This window comes from Mustelus asterias, chromosome 8 (genome assembly GCF_964213995.1).
Source record: "Mustelus asterias chromosome 8, sMusAst1.hap1.1, whole genome shotgun sequence".
NCBI lineage: Eukaryota > Metazoa > Chordata > Chondrichthyes > Carcharhiniformes > Triakidae > Mustelus > Mustelus asterias.
The window spans coordinates 31974574-31994221 of NC_135808.1; the positions used below are offsets into that span (position 1 = coordinate 31974574).

Genomic DNA, 19648 nt, shown 5'->3' on the forward strand with positions numbered 1-19648 from the left:
GAAACTGTAGCACCTGGAGGGCACCCACACGCACACGGGGAGAACATGCAAACTCCGCACAGAGAGTGACCCAAGCTGGGAATCGAACCCGGGTCCCTGGTGCTGTGATTAAGGAGTGCTAGCCACTGTGCCGTCAATGCACACAACATGGGGTCTGGATGTGGAATGCACTGATTGAGTGTTTGCTGGTGACAGATCCAATTGCTGTTTTCAAAAAGGAACTGGATAATGATCTGAGATCTGCTGGGAGGGATCAGCCGACACGGAGTAGAAAGTGCATCCACAACATTTTCTTCTGATTATTTTTATTTGGCCAATAAAATATCTTGCTTTGTAATTCCACACAGTTCAAGAGGTGAACAAGAAGTTCCCAAACCCACACCGTATCCACACCCCCTCGCGCACACACCCTGAAACTTGATCACAATGAATAAGTAATTCCATCCATTGAGTAGTGGAGAATCAGAATTGTGGGGGTCTGTTAGCTCAGTTGGCTGGATGGCTGGTTCTTGATACAGAGTGAGGCTAACAGTGTGTGTTCAATTCCTGTACCTCTCGACATGAGGTTATCCATGCAAAATATACCCAGCTCTCTCTGCTCCTGCATTCAGAATTGTAACCTTTATTTTGCGTCACATCTCCTCATTCTTCTGACTAAAATGTATCACTTTACACTGATCTACGTCAAACTTCATCTGCCACTTGTCTGCCCATTCCACCAGCCTCTCGACATGAGGTTATCCATGAAGGTTCCACATTTTCAAACTTGCCTCTTGCCTGAGGTGTGGTGACCCTCAGGTTAAATCACCACCAGTCAGCTCTCTCTCCAAGGGGAGAGCAGCACATGGTCCTCTGGGACTGTGACGACGTTCAATCAGACTTGTGGCACATAATGCACAAACCCAAAATAAATATCATTAAAACTTAGATTTATTTGAACTTATATTTTTGGGGTCCACATGTTTGCAATAAATTCCCAATTTTCCCCAGGTGGCACAGTGGTTAGCACTGCTGCTTCACAGCTCCACGGACCCGGGTTCAATTCCCGGCTTGGGATTCCCACACTTCAATTCCCACATTGTCTGTGTGGAGTCTGCACGTCCTCCCCGTGTCTGTGTGGGTTTCCTCCGGGTGCTCCAGTTTCCTCCCACAGTCCGAAAGATGTGCTGGTTAGATGAGTTGGCCATGCTAAATTCTCCCTCAGTGTACCCAAACAGGCGCAGGAGTGTGGCGACTAGGGAATTTTCACAATAACTTCATTATAGTGTTAACGTAACCTTATTTGTGACACTAATAAACTTGAAACTTTAAAATAATTCTAAATCTACACCAGAATGGTAACACGTGCACACACGATGGGCTGGGGTCACAATTCATGACCTTTTCATTTTAACTGTCCCACCCCCTCCATTCTGCCCCCGTCCTGCCCACCAATCCTCTCTCTCCCCAAATGGGGGTTGAATATCACTGTTTCCTTCACTGTTTAGGAATCTACGCTTCCAAATGTCGCATGTTTAATTGGAGCTGCTCTCGGAATCCTCTTTTTATAATGCAGACCTGAAATAAGGGAAGAGTTTCTCAGTGAAGGTGTCAGTGAAAGTGTGGAGAACGGACATATCATCAGCATCGTAAAAGCTCACCTGTCCCCCCTCATAGTCCAGGAAAACTCCGATGTTCCTGGGATTCACTCTGGGGGTCAGGGGGACTAACGGGCTTTCCAGAGCTCCGTATCCATCCCCGTTTCTCAGACGCAGCGCCCAGTAATCATGTTCGGGGCCCAGTGTGAGATCCGCCTTCCTATTGCCTGACTCTCTGGCCACACCCACCTCCCAGTCAGTCTTGTCCCCGACCTCCACCTCCCAGTAATGTCTCCCCGACGTGTGTCCCTGCGCCCCCAGGGAACAAAGAGTCTCACTGAACCTCTCCAGGTTATTAGAAACCAGCATGGTCTTACTGATTTTCACACTGCTCCGCTGCTCAGACAGGACGAGCTGACGACGCTCTGTGGTCGAGACCAAGGTGGGGGAGGCTGAGACTGGGGAAATAAAAAAAACATCCGGGTAAATATTTTACACAGTGGATGGATACAGATGAAAGTCTGATGTCTGTGTAACTGGACCCGCCCTCCCCACCATCACCCTCCACCCCCCCCTCCCCACCCCACCATCACAGCCCAAACCCCCAGTCCATAGTTGCTGCAGCATTGAAGGAGCAGCAGTGGGTCAGTCAGTCCATCAAGTCTGCTCCTCCAGTTAATAAGAGCATGATTGATCAAACCTGCATCCTGCCTTCTTCCACAGTTAAAGGTGTGGGTCGGTGGATTGTCCGTGGTAAATTTCCCCTCAGTGTGCCAAGGTGCGTAGGTTAGAAGGATTGGCCCTGGAAAATGTGTGGTGTTAGGGGATGGGGCGGGGGAGATATTCAGAGTCAGTGCAGACTCGATGGGCCGAATAGCCTTTCTGCACTATAAGGGTTCTACAATAACCTCTCACCCTCTTGCTTACCAAGATTTTACGCACCTGTGCTTTACAAATACTCAAAGTCGCGGCTTCTGCTATCTTTATCGGAACAGAGTTTCAAAGATTCACGACCTTCTGAGAGAAAACATTTCACCTCATCTCTCTGCTTACATATTTTCCCTACGAATCATACAAACAAAGAGCAGCACACGAGGCCATTCAGCCCCTCCAGCCTGCTCCAGTGTGTACAGTAAATACAGCGTCTCAATCTCATCTGTCCAGGGAGGCCCATTTTCAAGGCCTGAGTGTCTGGGTGTCAAATTAAGACATTCTGCCGCCCTCATTCTCACATCCCTCTGTGGATTGTCACCCTGTCGGCTTGGAGAGGCTGTGTGCTGCGACTCTGCTTTCAGCAACGTCATCAGGAGTTCTTTGCCCCCACCACCCCCATGGGCACCCATGGCAGCAAGGTCAGTTGGGGGGGAGGGGGGGAGGTGCCACACAAAGTGCAGTCCAAAGAGCCCACAATGCCAGAACAAAGGAAGACTCTGCAGCTCTGGGACTGCCATGGCTGGGAGGGGGCTGAAGATGGTCCCAGTCATTGTGGTTTGACACATCACCAAATTCTGACCACCAACCCGTGAAGATCTTGTGACGGTGACACAAGACCTCCCCGTGTGCATCAAAGGCAGAGTCGCTTTCTACCAGGGTCCATTTGTCAAGTCCTGTGGGGAAGGGGAATTGGCAAATTAATGGGGTCGGGGCAGTGAACCCAGGAGTCCCCCCGAGTCAAGAACACAAGATACACGCGCATGAAGGTCACTGGACACCTGTATTGGGACTGAGCTGCCTTTGGACAGCAGCAGCGGTTACTGAGCACTCCAGAAGATAGCCTCTGCTTGCCTCAGATGGTGAGGGGGGGTCAGAAAGGGTGCCCTCAAAATGGCCTGTCCCACTTCCTCCTTGTTGGGGAAGTAAACCCTGCTGGACCCCATCTTCACTCCCACAGAAAGAAAACGTTAGCTGCTCCAACTCGGGACGTTGCAACACTGGAAGACAATCTCAAGCACGACTGACCAGAAAGAAGAGGTGCAATGAGCTGTCAAGTCTTGAAATTGACCTCGGTGCCCTCGGTGAGACCCACCTCCCTGGGGAGAGACACCTGAAGGAACAAACTGGGAATATACCTTCTGCTGGAGAGGTCAGGCTGACAGTGACTCGAATATCCATGGAGCTGGTTCTGCCACTGGGAATTGGATGTGGGATACTCAACCAAAATTCCTCAATTGTATCCATGAAATTCCATCCAGAGCTCAACCATAACCAATCTACCAGGGTCATCGGCACAAAGGCCCCAGTGCAGATGTTCAGAAAAAGTTCTATTCTGACCTGCCAGCCCAGAGAAAGAAAATAACCATTCTCCCGGGGCAACTTAATTGCCAGTGTTGGCCATGACTCCAATTTCTGGAGAGAATCCAGTGGGAAAAATAGCGAGAAGTCCACCCTTTCCTCCTGGCATCTCGGTGCCCTCCTGCCAACAAAGTTCACTCAGCATGGCATCCTTAGAAACAGGAAGAAGTCTCACAACACCAGGTTAAAGTCCAAAAGATTTATTTGGTATCACGAGTTTTCAGAGCAATGCCCCTTCATCAGGTGAGTCACTGAGGAAGGAGCAGTGCTCCGAAAGCTCGTGATACCAAATAAATCTGTTGAAATTTAACTTGGTGTTGTGAGACTTCTTACTGTGCCCATCTCAGTCCAGCGCCGGCATCTCCACATCATGGCGACCACCGACTCCTTATAAACAAACACCCACTTCCGTCAATAAGACAAATACAAACCACACAAAAGTATCAAAGATCAAAGCACTATCTCTTCCAGGATTACGTCGTTGTTCCAGTCAAAGACCGAAGTGATGTCTGTGTCACTCGATCCATGTGGGGGACTGATGCCTGCCAGACAGATCATCGACTGATGCTGAGTGTCCACCCAGCACCAAGACATCACAAGACCCTGAACTCCAAGAAGAAGATCATTGTCTCACCCCTAAAGCTGCCAGACCAAAGAGAGGAAATCCAAGCATAGCTCACAGCCAACCGGCTAGGTTTCCCCAAGTGCAACGGAATTTCCGAACTGTGGGATCAAATGAAGTCAGCTGCCTGGGACGCGTGCATTCCCAACCATCGCCAAGCCTCATGGTCACCAGCATTGGTTCAATGAAAATGATGCTGAAATACATGAGCTCCTGGAAGGAAAGGGCTCAGTGCTCATTGCCTGACAGAACAATCCAAGAGACAGCGTTTCCAACAGTTCCAGACAGCCAGCCAAGGACAAACACGGAAGAGAAAGGTGGAGTGGGAAGAGAAAGTCCAAGGGATCCAATGAAATGCTGACCTTCCTGACGTGCAAAGCTTTTTCGAAACAATCGATGGACCCAGGTCAAATGGACAAAGTCCCCTTCACTGACATGATGGAGTTCCTCTTCTGAAGGGTGACAAAGCCACCCATCGATGCTGGAAAAGACATCTCCCATTCCTGAATCCACAGCGACAGGTGTCAGCGGCTGCAGGCTGTCCCCCAGATCCTGTGGCCGAATCCATGTGTGAGTCACCATCGACGGGAAAGCTGCAACAAACTATCAAACTGATGGGAAACAACAAATCCCGCGGCCCGGAAGGTATTCCAGCTGAGAGTGTCAAAGCCAGCAGAGTTTTCCTCACATCAGAACTCCATGCCCCTCATCCAATTTGCAGGATATAGAAATTCCCTCGGTTCAAGAATGAGATCTTCAAGAAAGGAGATAAGTTAGGCTGTGGAAACTATCGAGGTATTTGTGCATTGGAATGAAACATGACTTTACCTGGGTTTGGGGCTCAGTTGAGATGTCTATTTCCCAGCAGGCCTGAGGAGTTCTGCGCATACGCAGAGCGGTCACATGACCAGCTGCACATGCTCTGTGCCCTTCCTTTGGGGTTTTCTTTTCTGTTGAGCGGTCATTGGAAACGTGCTTGACTGGTGAAAACCACAGTCACAGGACCCAGCAGGGGCCTGGGAAAAGGGAATTTGTTCTGGCATTGTGGGCTCTTTGGACTGCACTTTGTGTGGCACCTACCGCCGCCCCCCCCCCACCTCCCTCCACAATGACCTTGCTGCATGGGTGCCCATCGGGGGGGGTGGGGGCAAAGAACTCCTACACCATGGACGTAACCAGGCAAAGAGAGGAAAGGAATGAACGAGAGGAGAAGAATAAACCTCCTAAAAGACTTGGAGGACAGCACTGGGATAAAGATACCACCCAGAGACAGAGAGAGAGAGAGATCATTTGGAGGAAGAGAGAGAGACCACCAGGAGAGAGAGAGAGAGAGACCACCAGGAACGAGAGAGAGACCACCGAGAGAGTAATAGACGGAGAGAGAGAGAGAGAGACAACCTGGAGAGATAGGGAGAGAGACTGACCACCAGGAGATACAGAGAGAGAGAGAGAGAGAGAGACCACCAGGAGAGTAATAGAGAGCGAGAGAGATAGAGAGAGACCATCTGGAGAGAGATAGAAAGAGACCATCTGGAAAGAGAGAGATAGAGAGACCACCGAGAGAGAGAGAGAGGGAGAGAGAGACACAACCTGGAGAGATAGGGAGACAGGCTGACCACCAGGAGACGCAGAGAGAGAGCGAGAGAGAGAGACCAACAGGAGAGTAATAGAGAGCGAGAGAGATAGAGAGAGACCACCTGGAGAGACCACTGGGTGAGGGAGAGAGAGAGAGACCATCTGGAGAGTAAGAGAGAGAAAGAGAGATAGAGAGAGACCACTGGAACAGAGAGAGAGAGAGAGACCATCTGGAGAGAGAAAGAGAGAGACCATCAGGAGAGTAATAGAGAGAGAGAGAGAGAGAGACAACCTGGAGAGATAGGGAGAGAGACTGACCACCAGGAGACACAGAGAGAGAGAGAGAGACCACCAGGAGACAGAGAGAAAGAAAGGGAAAGAGAGACAACCAGGAGACACACAGAGAGAGAGAGAGAGAGATCACTAGGAGAGAGAGAAAATGAGAGAATTCACCAGGAGACACAGATAGAGAGAGACCATGAGAGAGAGAGAGAGAGACATTGGGAGACAGAGGCCTGGCTGAGGACCAGAGGTTCCAGGCAGCTAATGTGCTTCTGTGTGCTGGATCCATGTAACTGGGGCTCACTGAGGCCCTGGGGAGTTGGACAAACCCGGACACAAGTTCTCCTGAATCACCTACTTCCTGTGGCTGAGGAAATGCTCCCGGAGACAGTGTGGTTCTCCTTCGAAAGGAACCTCCAGCATAGTCTGTGCTTCCCACACAAATCCAAAGAAAAGATTGAGAACAAGACCAGGAACTCTTGATTGGCCTAATCAAACTGACCAAATCATTTGACTCAGTAAATCACGAGGATCGATGGATTGTTCCCCAGACATTTGGATGTTCATCACAATCCTGCCGTTGATGATATTATTGTAACTGTCAGGAGTGGGAGATCTGAGACAAACACTTTCTAAACCTGCTCCAGTGTCAAACAGTGTAACAACCTCCCAGACTATTCACAATCTACCTGTCAGGAGTTATTCACCTCATCAAAGATCCTCTGCCCTCTGGTATGAATATTAAATTGCATCTTGATGGAAGACTTTTTAACCTCAGTTGCCTCTGTGCCAAAACTAAACTGACCACCATAGACGTACGTAATCTACGGTTTGCGGAAGGCTGCAGTGTCGGTGCCCTCTCTGCACCAGACTTGCAAATTATCCCCCTTGAGCTCTTCAATTCTCCATGCAAAAAACTTGAGAGTTACCAAAAACTTAAATAGCAACCCAGACCTGCCAATCAAATATTTAACCTGCCATATATATTGAAGGAGAGACTCTGTGATACATTGGCAGCCATCTTTTTCAATATTGGTGAGGAGATCCAACACTGGCTCAGTTGCCCAGCTCAGCTTTCTACAAACTAGAGGAGGGAATGTGTAACAACAAAGACCTCGGTAAGAAGTCTCACAACACCAGGTTAAAGTCCAACAGGTTTATTTGGAATCACGAGTTTTCGGAGCACTGCTCCTTCGTCAGGTGAGCGGAGGTTAGTTCACACACATGGCATCGATTTGTGCAAAGGCACAATTGCAAGATATTTACAGATTAGAATGTGAACAGTGGTTGGAATGTGAGTCTTTACAGGTAAGAACAGTGTGTGGAGAGAGGGATAATCATAGGTTAAAGAGGTGTAAATTGTCTCAAGCCAAGACAATTGGACTTTAACTGTGAATCTGCTTACTGTGCCCACCCCAGTCCATCTCCACATCATAACAAAGACCTCCACAAGTCAACAGAAGTCCGGGTGCACAGAGTGGCTGTTGTCACAACTCTCCTGCACTGCAGTGAGACCTGGACTGTGCATCATGAAACACAAAACAGCTCGGGAAATTCCTTCGACAATATTCCCCGGGTTCAATGGCAGGAACATCCAACAAACGCTCAAACCTATCTTGAAGTCACCGCCACAAATATTCAGGAAAAACTCCAACAGATTCAACTATGATGGACTGGACAGTGTCTGAATATCTGAAATGAGTCTCCCTCTGCCAGTGCCTGTTTTCTCAACTCGCAAATGACCAGCATTCCAGGGAAGGTTAGGAAAGCAATCACTACACAAAACACAACTCTGACATTCCCCTTGAAACCCGGTGGCATTGACATTAATGACTGGGAGGAGATTGCTGTCAATTGTTCAAATTGGAAACAACTTGTCCATCAAACCACACCAACCTTTGTATCCAAAGTGAGGTCCCCGATGCTGCTGCACTGGTGATCTGTACCCAATAACAGGCAGCACCTTCGGGAGAGGGAGGGTGAGAGTCGGAGACTGCACAGAGAGTGGACACCAAGCTGGGGAGTTTCTTACCTGGAGAGGTGATCCGTTTCATTGCCTTCCACACTGGGTAGAGAAATGGGTCTCGGAAGCCTGCGTATTTCTCTGTTGGAAACTCCGGTATCTCTACATCTTCACTCCCCTCATCATCTTCCCCATCCTCCCCTTTATCCAGGTAGCTGTGTGAATGGGATTGATTTAATCACTCTCTGCTGGATACAGACTGTGATCACAGTGTAAAACCCTGTGAGAGTTTGGATTAGATACTCACCTTTCTCTCAATCTTTTCAGTTCCTGTGGGACAGAAAATCAGAAACATTTAATAAATATACACGCTGCTGTTTAGATTGTAATGTTCAATTATGTAGAATCAGTGATTTCAGTCAAATGTGAAGGGATCTAATGGACTCCAGTGATGTGATCCCATGTCAGTCACCCCACCTCATGAATACACGCAAACCAGCCTCCCCTCCATTAACTCTGTCTATACTTCCCGCTGCCTCGGCAAAGCACCCAGCATAATCAAGGACCCCAAGCAACCCGGACATTCTCTCTTCCAACTTCTTCCATCAGGAAAAAGATACAAAAGTCTGAGGTCATGTACCAACCGACTCGAGAACAGTTTCTTCCTTGCTGCTGTCAGACGTTTGAATGGACCTACCTCATATTAAGTTGATCTTTCTCTACACCCTAGCTATTGTTGTAACACTACATTCTCCTCTCCTTTCCTTCTCTATGAACGGTATGCTTTGTCTGTATAGCGCACAAGAAACGATACTTTTCACTATATACTAATACATGTGACAATAATAAATCAAATCAAATTGACAGTTTTCCTCTGCTGCTGAGGACGATGAAGGTTCAAACGATCAGTTCCTTATTGTTTCTGATCTCTGTTTTCCCATACAATTCACAGTTTCTCTCTGTTCGTGTCACCCTGACTTGGTGACAGCGATGTTATTCTTAACCCCAACATCCCCTCGGTACAGGGATAGCTGGAACCCAATCTGAGCGTCAGTGAGCAGGTTATTCCTGTGTAAACGCCACTTGATAGCATTGTCGACATTTTCTCTCACACTGCTAATGTGGGGGTAATTAGCCGGATTGGATTTCCTCTGACTTTTGTCAACAAATTTATACCTGGGCATTTTTCCACATTGCTGGGGAGATTCCAGTGCTGCAGTCCGACTGGAACAGCTTGGTTGGCGTTGATTCTGGAGTACAAGTCTTCAGTACCATTGCCAGAATATTGTCAGGGCCTTTGCAGCGAGCACCTTCAGCCGTGTCTCGATGTCATGGTGAGTGAATTGAACTGGCTGAAGGCGTGAGGCTGGGACCCTCAGGAGGAGGCCGAGGTGGATCATCCACTCAGCCCTTCTCGCTAATGATGATTGGTTCAGCTTTGGTTTTTACACTGATGCTCCTTCATCATTCCGGACGGGGATATTTGTGGAGCCTCCTCCTCCAGTGAGTTGTTGTGGCAGGACTGCAGAACTCAAATCCCTTCCATTGGTTTTGGGATCACTTGGCACTCGTCACATGCTGCCTCCGCGATTGAACATTCATGTAGTCTTGTGTTGTCGCTTCACCAGACTGACACCTTGTTTTTAGGTTTGTCTGGTGCTGTTCCTGGCAACAAACATATTTTCAATGGCCATTCAGCCCCTTGAGCCTGCCCCGCCATTTAATAAGATTGTGACTGATTAAATAGTAACTTTAAACATCCCGTCGACTCACTGACTACCTATCACCCCCTTGCCTACCCAGAGTCTACCCATGTCTGCCTCAAAAACATCAGAGTCTACCTCCTTTGCCTTTTGAGGAAGTGACTTACAAAGACTCACGACCCTTTAACTTTGATCTCCATTTTAAATGGATGATCTTATTTTTAAACAGTGAACCCTAGTTCCAGATTGTCTGACTAGAGGAAACATCCTCTCCACATCCACCCTGTCAAGACTCCTCAGGTTCTTATAGCTGGAATGTTACGGACATTCACGCTGGTGGGATTTTCCCATCCCGCTCCAGTGAATGGACATTTGGCTGGACGCCAAATTCTCCGACTTCGCTGCAGTGGGAGTGTCGTGTGAACGGCCAGTAAGATCGCACCCTCTGAGTGGGAATTTTTGGCTTCGCTCAAATCGAGACTGGAAAATGTTGCCCGAGGTCAACAGACATTCCCTTTCTCCGCCCCCTCGCCCACTCCAATTCCATGGCAGGCGGGACCGTAGAATTCCAGCGTATATAGAAACATAGAAGATAGGAGCAGGAAGAGGCTATTTGGCCCTTTGAGCCTGCTCCGCCATTCATTACCATCATGGCTGATCATCCAATTCAATAGCCTAACCCTGTTTTTTCCCCATAACCTTTGATCCCATTCACCCCAAATGCCATATCTCGCCGCCTCTTGAATATGTTTCAATCAAGTTGCCTCTTATTCTTCTAAACTTCAACAGATACAAATCTAGGTCCTTAAAAGACAATATTAGTCCAATAAATCGTCCCTGCACTGCTTCCAATGTATTTATATTCCTCCATAAATAAGTTGACTGATACTGTACACAATACTCTAGATGTGGTCTAACCAATGCGCTGTACAACTGAAGCATTACTTTTGTATTCAATTTCATCACACTAAATGATAACATTCTATTCGCTTTTCTAAATACTGGCAGTACCTGCCTCCTAGCCTTCCACGTTTCATGCACTAAGATACCCAAATCCTTCTGTATCTCAGAGCTCTGCAATCTCTCACCATTTAGATGAGAAGCTTATTTTCTATTCTTGCTGCCAAAATGGATAATTTCACATTTTCCTGTATTATGCTCTACTTGTCAGACCTTTGCCCACTCACTTAACCTTTCTATATCTTTTTTGTAGTCTCCTTATGTCCTCTTTGTAAATTAAACTGATTATCAATATGTCTTTCTGACAAGATCCTATTAGTTCTCCCTTTATACACCACCCTACCATGTTGTTCCTGTCAGGAGGCCTGGACACGACTCCCACAAGTGACCTCTTGCCTTTACTATTCCTCATCTCCACCCAAACCATTTCCGCATCCTGGTTTCCATAACCTAGGTCATATCTATCAATTGCGCTAATACATCATTAACTTACAGACACACTTCGCCACCTTTTCCTTGCTTCTTGACCTTTCTAAATATCTGAAATCCTTCAATATTCAGGTCACAATCCTTGCCTTCTGCAGCCATGTCTTTGTAATGCCTATCAAATGGTATTTATTTATTTCTAAGTACGCTCTCAGTTCATCTGTTTTGTTTTCAATATTTTGTGCAGTCAGATACAGAGGTTTTATTTTTATCCTCATTATTTTTGTAACCTCTATCTCATTGGTAATTTACTGTTCGATTTGGACTCTCTATCCCTTCTGTCATGGTCTGTTTTTCATTTCATGTGAGAATACTTTTCTCTTTTGCCTGGTTGCTTCTCTTTCATTGACCATACCTTCCCAGATCTGATCCCTTGTCCCCAGTATTTAACTTAAAACTCTCTCTCCTTCCCTTGATATGAGGCTCGCTAGGACAGTGGTCCCAGCACGGTTCGGGTGTAGACCATCCCAATGATACAGGTCCCTCTTTCTTCAGTTCTGGTGCCAGTAATCCACGAACTCGAACCCACTTCTCCCATACCAGTCTGTGAGCTTCCTGCATTCTTTATTGAAGCAGGGTGGATCCCCTGGTTTGATGGTAATGGTAAAATTGTGGATAATGGTAGAGTGGGGACATGCCGGGCCATGAGGTTATAGACTGTGTTTGAATACAATTCTGCTGATAGCCCAAAGAGCTTCATAAAAACACATTGAGTCTTTTCTGTGAGATATAACCTTTTGGTTTTGATAAAATTCTTTTTAGCATTTTATTGAATCCTCTTAATTGTCTCTAAGCCTTATTAAAATGGGGAGACCTGAACTCTGTACATTATTCCAAGTGTGATCTAACTTTGGTTCAATTCAGGTTGATAGCATCTTCTCAGCTCACGCGTGTGTGTGTGTCTGTGTGTGTGTGTGTGTGTACGCGCATCTGTACTTGTGTGTACAGTTTTTGCGTACCTGCATATGTGTGCGTACCCTGCGTGTGTGTAATTACATGTAGATGTTACCTACATGTGTGTGTCTGTGTGTACCTGAATCTCTGTGTATATATACCCTGCGTGCCGTATGTATATGTGTGCATGTGTACCTGTGTGTACCTGTGTGTGCCTGCATGTGTGTGTACCTGTTGACATAAAAAGAAAATTGAGCAGGAGAGGAAACAGATTCTCCATTAGCTCCCAAAAGGTATTTCCAATTGTCGAAGTCTGGAAGCCTCTCCAGATGACCTTCTATTCTCTGGTTTGTCTCCAATGGATCTGGTTTCCTCTCAGCCCAGGCCACCCTCCACCTATCTGGTTTGAATGAATTCTAATTGTCATCTTAAACATTCCTGACAAGACTGTTTCTGTCTCTGATTCCAGTGCACCCATCTCTTCTCTCCCAATCCTTTTCTTTGCCCATTCACTCTGCTTCCAGTTACACTCCAGTCAGTGGAGGTGCTGAGAGTATGGGACCACCTCGCTGACATCCTGAACTCAATCCTGACTGATCCCTGTGTGTCCTCAGTTATACTGCACACTGGGCATTGTTGTCATGGGGTTTGACCCTATCATAAAATGCAGTTTACAATCACCCCACTAACAGTTTGGGGATTGGATTATAAAGGGTCACCTTGAGAAAGGAGACGCTGTCTTGCTGCTCGATGTCGACACAAAGGTTCGCTATCTTTCCCTCAAGTGAAGTCAGTTCCTCTTCAATTCTTCTCAGATTCTCCTCCATTGGTTGCAGATCTTCCTCCTTTTGTTTCCTCAGCTCTTCAATTAAATGTTTCTCTTTTTCTTCAAGATATTGATGGATTTTGGCAAATTGTGCGGAGATGTCTTGCTCCAGGGATCCAGTGAGTTGCTATGACAGTGAGAGAGATTGTTTAAACAGCGGGTTGTTAAAGGGTTGCAGTGTTGAAAGGGAGCTGGAGTCATACTCACCTCCAGTTCTGAAATCTCCCTCTGCTGCTGCTGTTTGAATTCACTTTGAGTTTTCTTTTCCTTCTCCATGGAATCCAAGGATAATTTCAGCTGGTCCTAAAAATGGAATCAGATCTCAATGTGATCCATTGTAATGTCTGCTGTTATATCACAAACTGTGAGGAGAGGTGTTCAGGGAGAGGTGTTAACATGTGGCACGAGCACTTTATAACCGGCAGAGTGAAAGGTATTGAATCAGACCAGGTACAGCTTCAAACCAACAACAGCTTCATGGTGTATAGAATATATGAATGGATTTGATAGTTTAGACATTGTTAATTGTACAGTAATTGTGTTTGATTGTGGTGCTGGTCTTGGGTTTTAAATGGGGATTTACTGTGCCTTTAAATAGGCACAGACTAAAACTGAGGCAGTTGGGTTCGAGGATGCGTAGACCTGTCCGGGCTGAATTTTCACAGAGGCTTCTTTCACTGTCTGAGGAAAAGTCAGTTGCAACGCGACCAGCTTTAGTAAATGGCTGGTCTGCAGAGATATTGGGGACAATGGTCCCTCAAGCAGCGCAGCAGGCCGAGAGGCTTAAGCTGAGGCCGTTTAGCGGGCTCCCAATTGGGCGCCAGACCCTCTCTGTCAGCTTCGTGCCAGAAATCGGTGCGGAGCTGCATAATATATTCTGATTGTCAATTAAACATATTTTACATTTAATCAGCGGGCTCGGGACTGAAGTCTCGGAGCCTGCTCGCCTCTCTCCCTCCCTGCCAGGAGTGTTTCACTCCAGCTGGGTTTACAATAGCTCTCCACTTGCGGGGAGCTGGCGGCCCAACCGCGCTGGAGTGAAGGGAGGCCATCGAGGCCCCCGAGAAGGTCAGAGTTAAGGGGTGGTGACCCCTGCGCATTGCCAGCTTGGCAGTATCAGCCTGGCCCCCTGGCACTGCCCAAGGAGCAAAGTGCCAATGCCCAGGGGGCACCTGACACTGCCCACCAGGCATCAGGCAGTGCCAAGGCAGCGGGACCTAATGGGGGCGATCAGTGGGGTGGGCTATCCCTGTGCCACTCTGCACTCGGCGGTGACAGAGGGAGGGATGCCAGCGATCGGGACTGTGGGGGTGGGGGGAGAAATCGGGGCTGCGGGTGGGAGGGATGGTTGGGTTGGTGGGGGTGGCAAGATTGAGATGGGCTGGGGGTGGTGGGGGGATGTTCAAGGCTGACCCGGACATGTTCGAGGGGCCAATGATCGGGTCTGGGGGGGTGGCGGGGGAGATCGGCTGGGCAGCCTTGCAGGGTCGTGGGGCTGGCTAGCGATCAAACTGGCCAGCGATCGGGAGGCCGACAGTGTGTGGCTACTGTGGATGCATTGATCTTGGTGCTGACAGATCAGCGCATGCACAGTGGCCCACTCAGCGCGATGCTGCCAGCCTCTCCAGCGGGAATAGGCCCCTTCCCCGGATCTTTCAGGTGAATCACACTCTGGCTCTCTGCAGTGCACAGACTGTGGGAGATTCATTTTGAAAATCCTGCTGAAAAAAACAGCGGGATTTACTTCAGTTTTTAACGTGAATTCGACACTTAGAATTTTTGGGGGGGAAATCACCCCATTAAGTTTAAATTTATTTATTAGTGTCACAAGTAGGCTTCCATTAACACTGCAATGAAATTACTGTGAAAATCCCCTAGTCGCCACACTCCGGCGCTGTTCAACTACACTGAGTGAGAATTTAGCATGGCCAATGCATCCAACCAGCACGTCTTTCGGACTGTGGGAGGAAACCGGAGCACCGGAGGAGACCCACGCAGACACGGGGAGAATGTGCAGGCTCCGCACAGACAGTGAACCAAGCCAGGAATTGAACCCGGGTCCCTGACGCAATGTGAGGCAGCAGTGCTAACCACTGTGCCACCATGTGGTATTACACCGAGGGATGGTATTACCAAGGTGAGGGTTAAACCTCTGCCCCTTAGGGAAAGGAGATCCCACCTTCGAGTGCTGCTGGGATCTTTGGCAGTTCCACCAACATCAGAAGAGAGCAGTGGGCACTGCTCGGGCTCCCAGGAGTCCCACACGTGTCAAAAGTGGACACCGGATGGAAGGAAGTGCAGGATATTTGAGTGGGGAAGGTTTGGACACCGTAGGTAAGGTGGGGTGGGAGGGAACACAGGACATTCACACCGGCGGGATATTGGACACCCTTCTGGGAGGCTGATATCCAACCCTTGGCTTCTTAAGACCATCCGGAGCCTAATATCTCTGCGGGACTCGCTCATCTGGGTGGGCTATAAACAGCCAAATAAAATTCAACATTGGGGAGAGATCAGGCCAGCATAAAATTCCTCCCACAACACTGTAAATAAAAAGTGTGTTAATATTACACTATACTCTGTTAATATACTTCAACAACTGCTTTTCTGGCTGGAATAACAGTCTAAAAGTGAAGGTTGGAACCTAAGAAAATGGAAAACTACCCTCCAATATTCTCAGAGTCTGAACCATTTATACAATGAAAGAGTGATAAGAGTTTCGTAGGCATGGTTAGTAAGGTTGCAGATGACACCAAGATTGGTGGCGTAGTGGACAGTGAAGAAGGTTATCTAGGATTGCAATGGGATCTTGATCAATTGGGCCAGTGGGCTGACGAATGGCAGGTGGAGTATAATTTAGATAAATGAGAGGTGATGCATTTTGGTCGATCGAACCAGGGCAGGACTTACTCAGTTAATGGTAGGGTGTTGGGGAGAGTTATAGAAGAAAGCGGTCTAGGGGCACAAGTTCATAGCTCCTTGAAAGTCACAGGTGGACAGGGTGGTGAAGAAGGCATGCTTGGTTTCATTGGTCAGAACATTGAATACAGGAATTGGGACATCTTGTTGAAGTTGTACAAGACATTGGTAAAGCCACACTTGGAATGTACAGTTTTGGTCACCTTATTATAGAAAGGATATTATTAAACTAGAAAGAGTACAGAAAAGAATTACTCGGATGCTACCAGGACCTGATGGTTTGAGTTGTAAGGAGAGGTTGGATAGGGTGGGGTTTTTTTCTCTGGAGCGTAGGAGGCTTAGGGCTGATCTTATAGAGATCTATAAAATAATGAGGAGCATAGATCAACTAGATAGTCAGTATCTTTTCCCAAAGGTAGGGGAGTGTAAAACTCGAAGGCATAGGTTTAAGGTGAGAGGGGAGAGATACAAAAGTGTCCAGAAGGGCAATGTTTTCACATAGAGGGCGGCGAGTGTCTGGAACAAGGTGCCAGAGGTAGTAGTAGAGGCAGGTAGAATTCTGTCTTTTAAAAAGCGTTCAGACAGTTACATGGGTACGATGGCTGTCGAGGGATATGTGCCAAACGTGGGCAATTGGAACTAGCTTAGGGGTTAAAAAAAGGGGCGGTATGGACACGTTGGGCCGTAGGGCCTGTTTCCATGCTGTAAACCTCTATGGCTCAATGAATCTTTGTGTGGGCACAGGTTAAATCATGACCCAGGAGAAAAACAACATACGTGGCCTTGGTATTGTCACTATCGAACAGAAATCCAAAGAAAAAAGTAGAGTATTTTGTGAGCTCGAGAGTTCAATGGTCATGAAAGAGGATCATATCAGACAAGTGTGTGATCTAATTGAATGGTAGAGCAGAATCGATGGGCCAAATGGCTGACATCTTTATGGCCTTAAATAGTGATGAAGGGTTGGACCTTCTGTCCGGCTTCTTGGGTTAAATGTACAATTAATATAAAACAGTCAGCAATGGAGGAAACCTATTTAACGCCGTATTCCACAACAGCTCGAGTTACCCACCCTCCCACTGTGTGCTATTGTCTCCCTGAATTGAAGACTAATCTCCAGGAATCTAATACGAGGCGGCCCAGGAGAAAGAAAATCACAGGGACATGAAAAGAAAACAGCTTTTATTGTTTTTTCTTGGGAAACTTATTTGTATAAAAATATCACCGATGTTGGGAATGACTGAAGTAAAATAAAATGAGCCAATCACTTGTTGAAGGCTCTCTGTTCATTTCCCAATTGGTGGGGAAGACAATGCTGATGAGGATTGACATGTGCATTGACCAATGGCTGGAGTCTGGGGGCGGGGTTTAGATACAGGAAATCATGTGCTGAATTCTCCAGGGACAGAATCAGTTTCAGTGCGTTCCCCAACTCCAGAAATAATATCAACACAACACAGCCCGAATGAAGAAAGCTGAAACCTGGGACTGCATTCATATAATGTCTGTGTAAATAGAGGCTGTAAAACCTTTCACACACTATTAACACTCACACTCACATTTCCCACTGTCAGATGTCAGCATTGAGCTGAAAGCGAGCAATCGGGCAGAGCAACATTTGTCTATTAACGTATTACAGTCCCGGTTACAACCCAATAAACACCATGAACATGGAGACGGGTAACTCCCCTTACCTTGTACCTTTCAACAGCCACTGGTAGAGTTAGGAATCTGTGGGCTAAATGTGGGGGAGAGTCCAGACAACTGGCACAGATCAGAATCTCATCATTCTCACAGAACAGGATCAGCTTCTCCCCGTGTTTCTCACAGAGACACTGCTCCCTCTCTGTGTCTCCATCCAGCTTCTCCCCATGTTCCTCCTCCACTTTCAGCTCCAGTTGCCTGGTTTTCTCACAGAGATTGGCCAGTACCCTGTTACTGGTGAAACTTCTCCGGGGGAGAAGCTGCTGACATTCCGGGCAGGACACAGCCTGACGCTGCTTTCCCCAACACTTCTGGATGCAGGATTTACAGAAGTTGTGCTCACAGTCCAGCCGCACCGGCTCCACAAACAGAGACTGACAGATGGAGCAGGTTAAATCCTCACTCAGGGATAAGATGTGTTTACTGACGGCCATCTCCGTTGCTGCTCCTGCTTCTGTTATTCGCTGAACTTTCAGTTTCATTTCACCCAGTTTAGCATGAAATTCACTGAAAGGGCACGGTCATCATGCAAATGTGTCTTTGAACGCCCATTACAAAACACAACGGCCAAATTCTTGGATCTGGGGGTCGCAGATTGAAGATGAAAATCTGAAGAGAGTTCAGGTTCAACATTAACCCCTTCACTGCTGGCTATAAAATAGTAAGAAGTTTAACAACACCGACAACAAACTTCTTAGTGTTTACCCCAGTCCAACGCCGGCATCTCCACATCATGGCTATAAAATACGCAGTAAGAAGTCTCACAACACCAGGTTAAAGTCCAACAGGTTTATTTGGTAGCAAATTCCATAAGCTTTCGGAGCACTGCTCCTTCGTCAGATGGAGTGGAAATGTGGAAAACATTTCCACTCCATCTCCACTCCATCAGTGGAAAACATTTCCACTCCATCTGACGAAGGAGCAGAGCTCCAAAAGCTTATGGTATTAGCTACCAAATAAACCTGTTGGACTTTAACCTGGTGTTGTGAGACTTCTTACTGTGTTCACCCCAGTCCAACGCCGGCATCTCCACATCATAAAATACACATACAGGAATCTGAGTAAATCTGCCCTCACCCCCACATGGTTCCATCAGATTCCCCAGGGATCTCAGCAACGAATCGTTTTTAAACTACTCCCACTGTCCCACTCTCAAATCCCAAAAGCCGGTATCAACACCAAATCATTCCTCTCTGCTCTGCTCCCTCCCCAAGCCATGTACCGATCCCAACTAAATCCATTGATCCACACTCTCCCAATATATCTGTATCTGAGTTTAACCCAAGAAGCCTGACAGAAGGTTCCCTCCAACTCCATTTTCAAGTTAGCGGACTACACTGCCATTTGTAACCCCCCACGACTTGCCTGGGCTTGCAAAATCTCACTAACTGTCCTGGCTGGAGATAATACACATCTCTTTAACCTGTGCTTAACCCTCTCTCCACTCACATTGTCTGTACCTTTAAGACTTGATTACCTGTAAAGACTCGCATTCCAACCATTATTTTGTCAATTGAGTTTGTGTCTTTATATGCCCTGTTTGTGAACAGAACTCCCACTCACCTGATGAAGGAGCAGCGCTCTGAAAGCTTGTGGCTTGTGCTACCAAATAAACCTGTTGGACTTTAACCTGGTGTTGTGAGACCTCTTACTGTACAGGAAAGAGACAGAGAATCTGTTGGAATGGTGTGACGATGATAATCTCTCCCACAATGTCAGTGAAATGAAGGAGATAGTCATCGACTTCAGGAAGCGGAGTGGAGGACATGCCCGTGTCTACATCAATGGGGGTGACGTAGAAATGGTCAAGAGCTTCATGTTTCTCGGTGTTCAGATCACCAGCAT

The 19648-nt window shown here is 47.3% G+C and overlaps 1 protein-coding gene across 1 annotated transcript; it reads right to left on the reverse strand.

Annotated features, from left to right (window-relative positions):
- Positions 1-93: 93 nt before the first annotated feature.
- On the reverse strand, positions 94-18285 carry LOC144496977 (zinc-binding protein A33-like). The gene is made up of 6 exons (XM_078217638.1): positions 17794-18285; positions 13388-13483; positions 13074-13307; positions 8619-8641; positions 8381-8526; positions 94-2035 (listed from the first exon to the last, which is right to left on the reverse strand). Exons 1-6 carry the CDS (start codon positions 18283-18285, stop codon positions 1545-1547), a joined length of 1482 nt encoding a protein of 493 aa, XP_078073764.1. The 3' UTR covers positions 94-1544.
- Positions 18286-19648: the final 1363 nt, after the last annotated feature.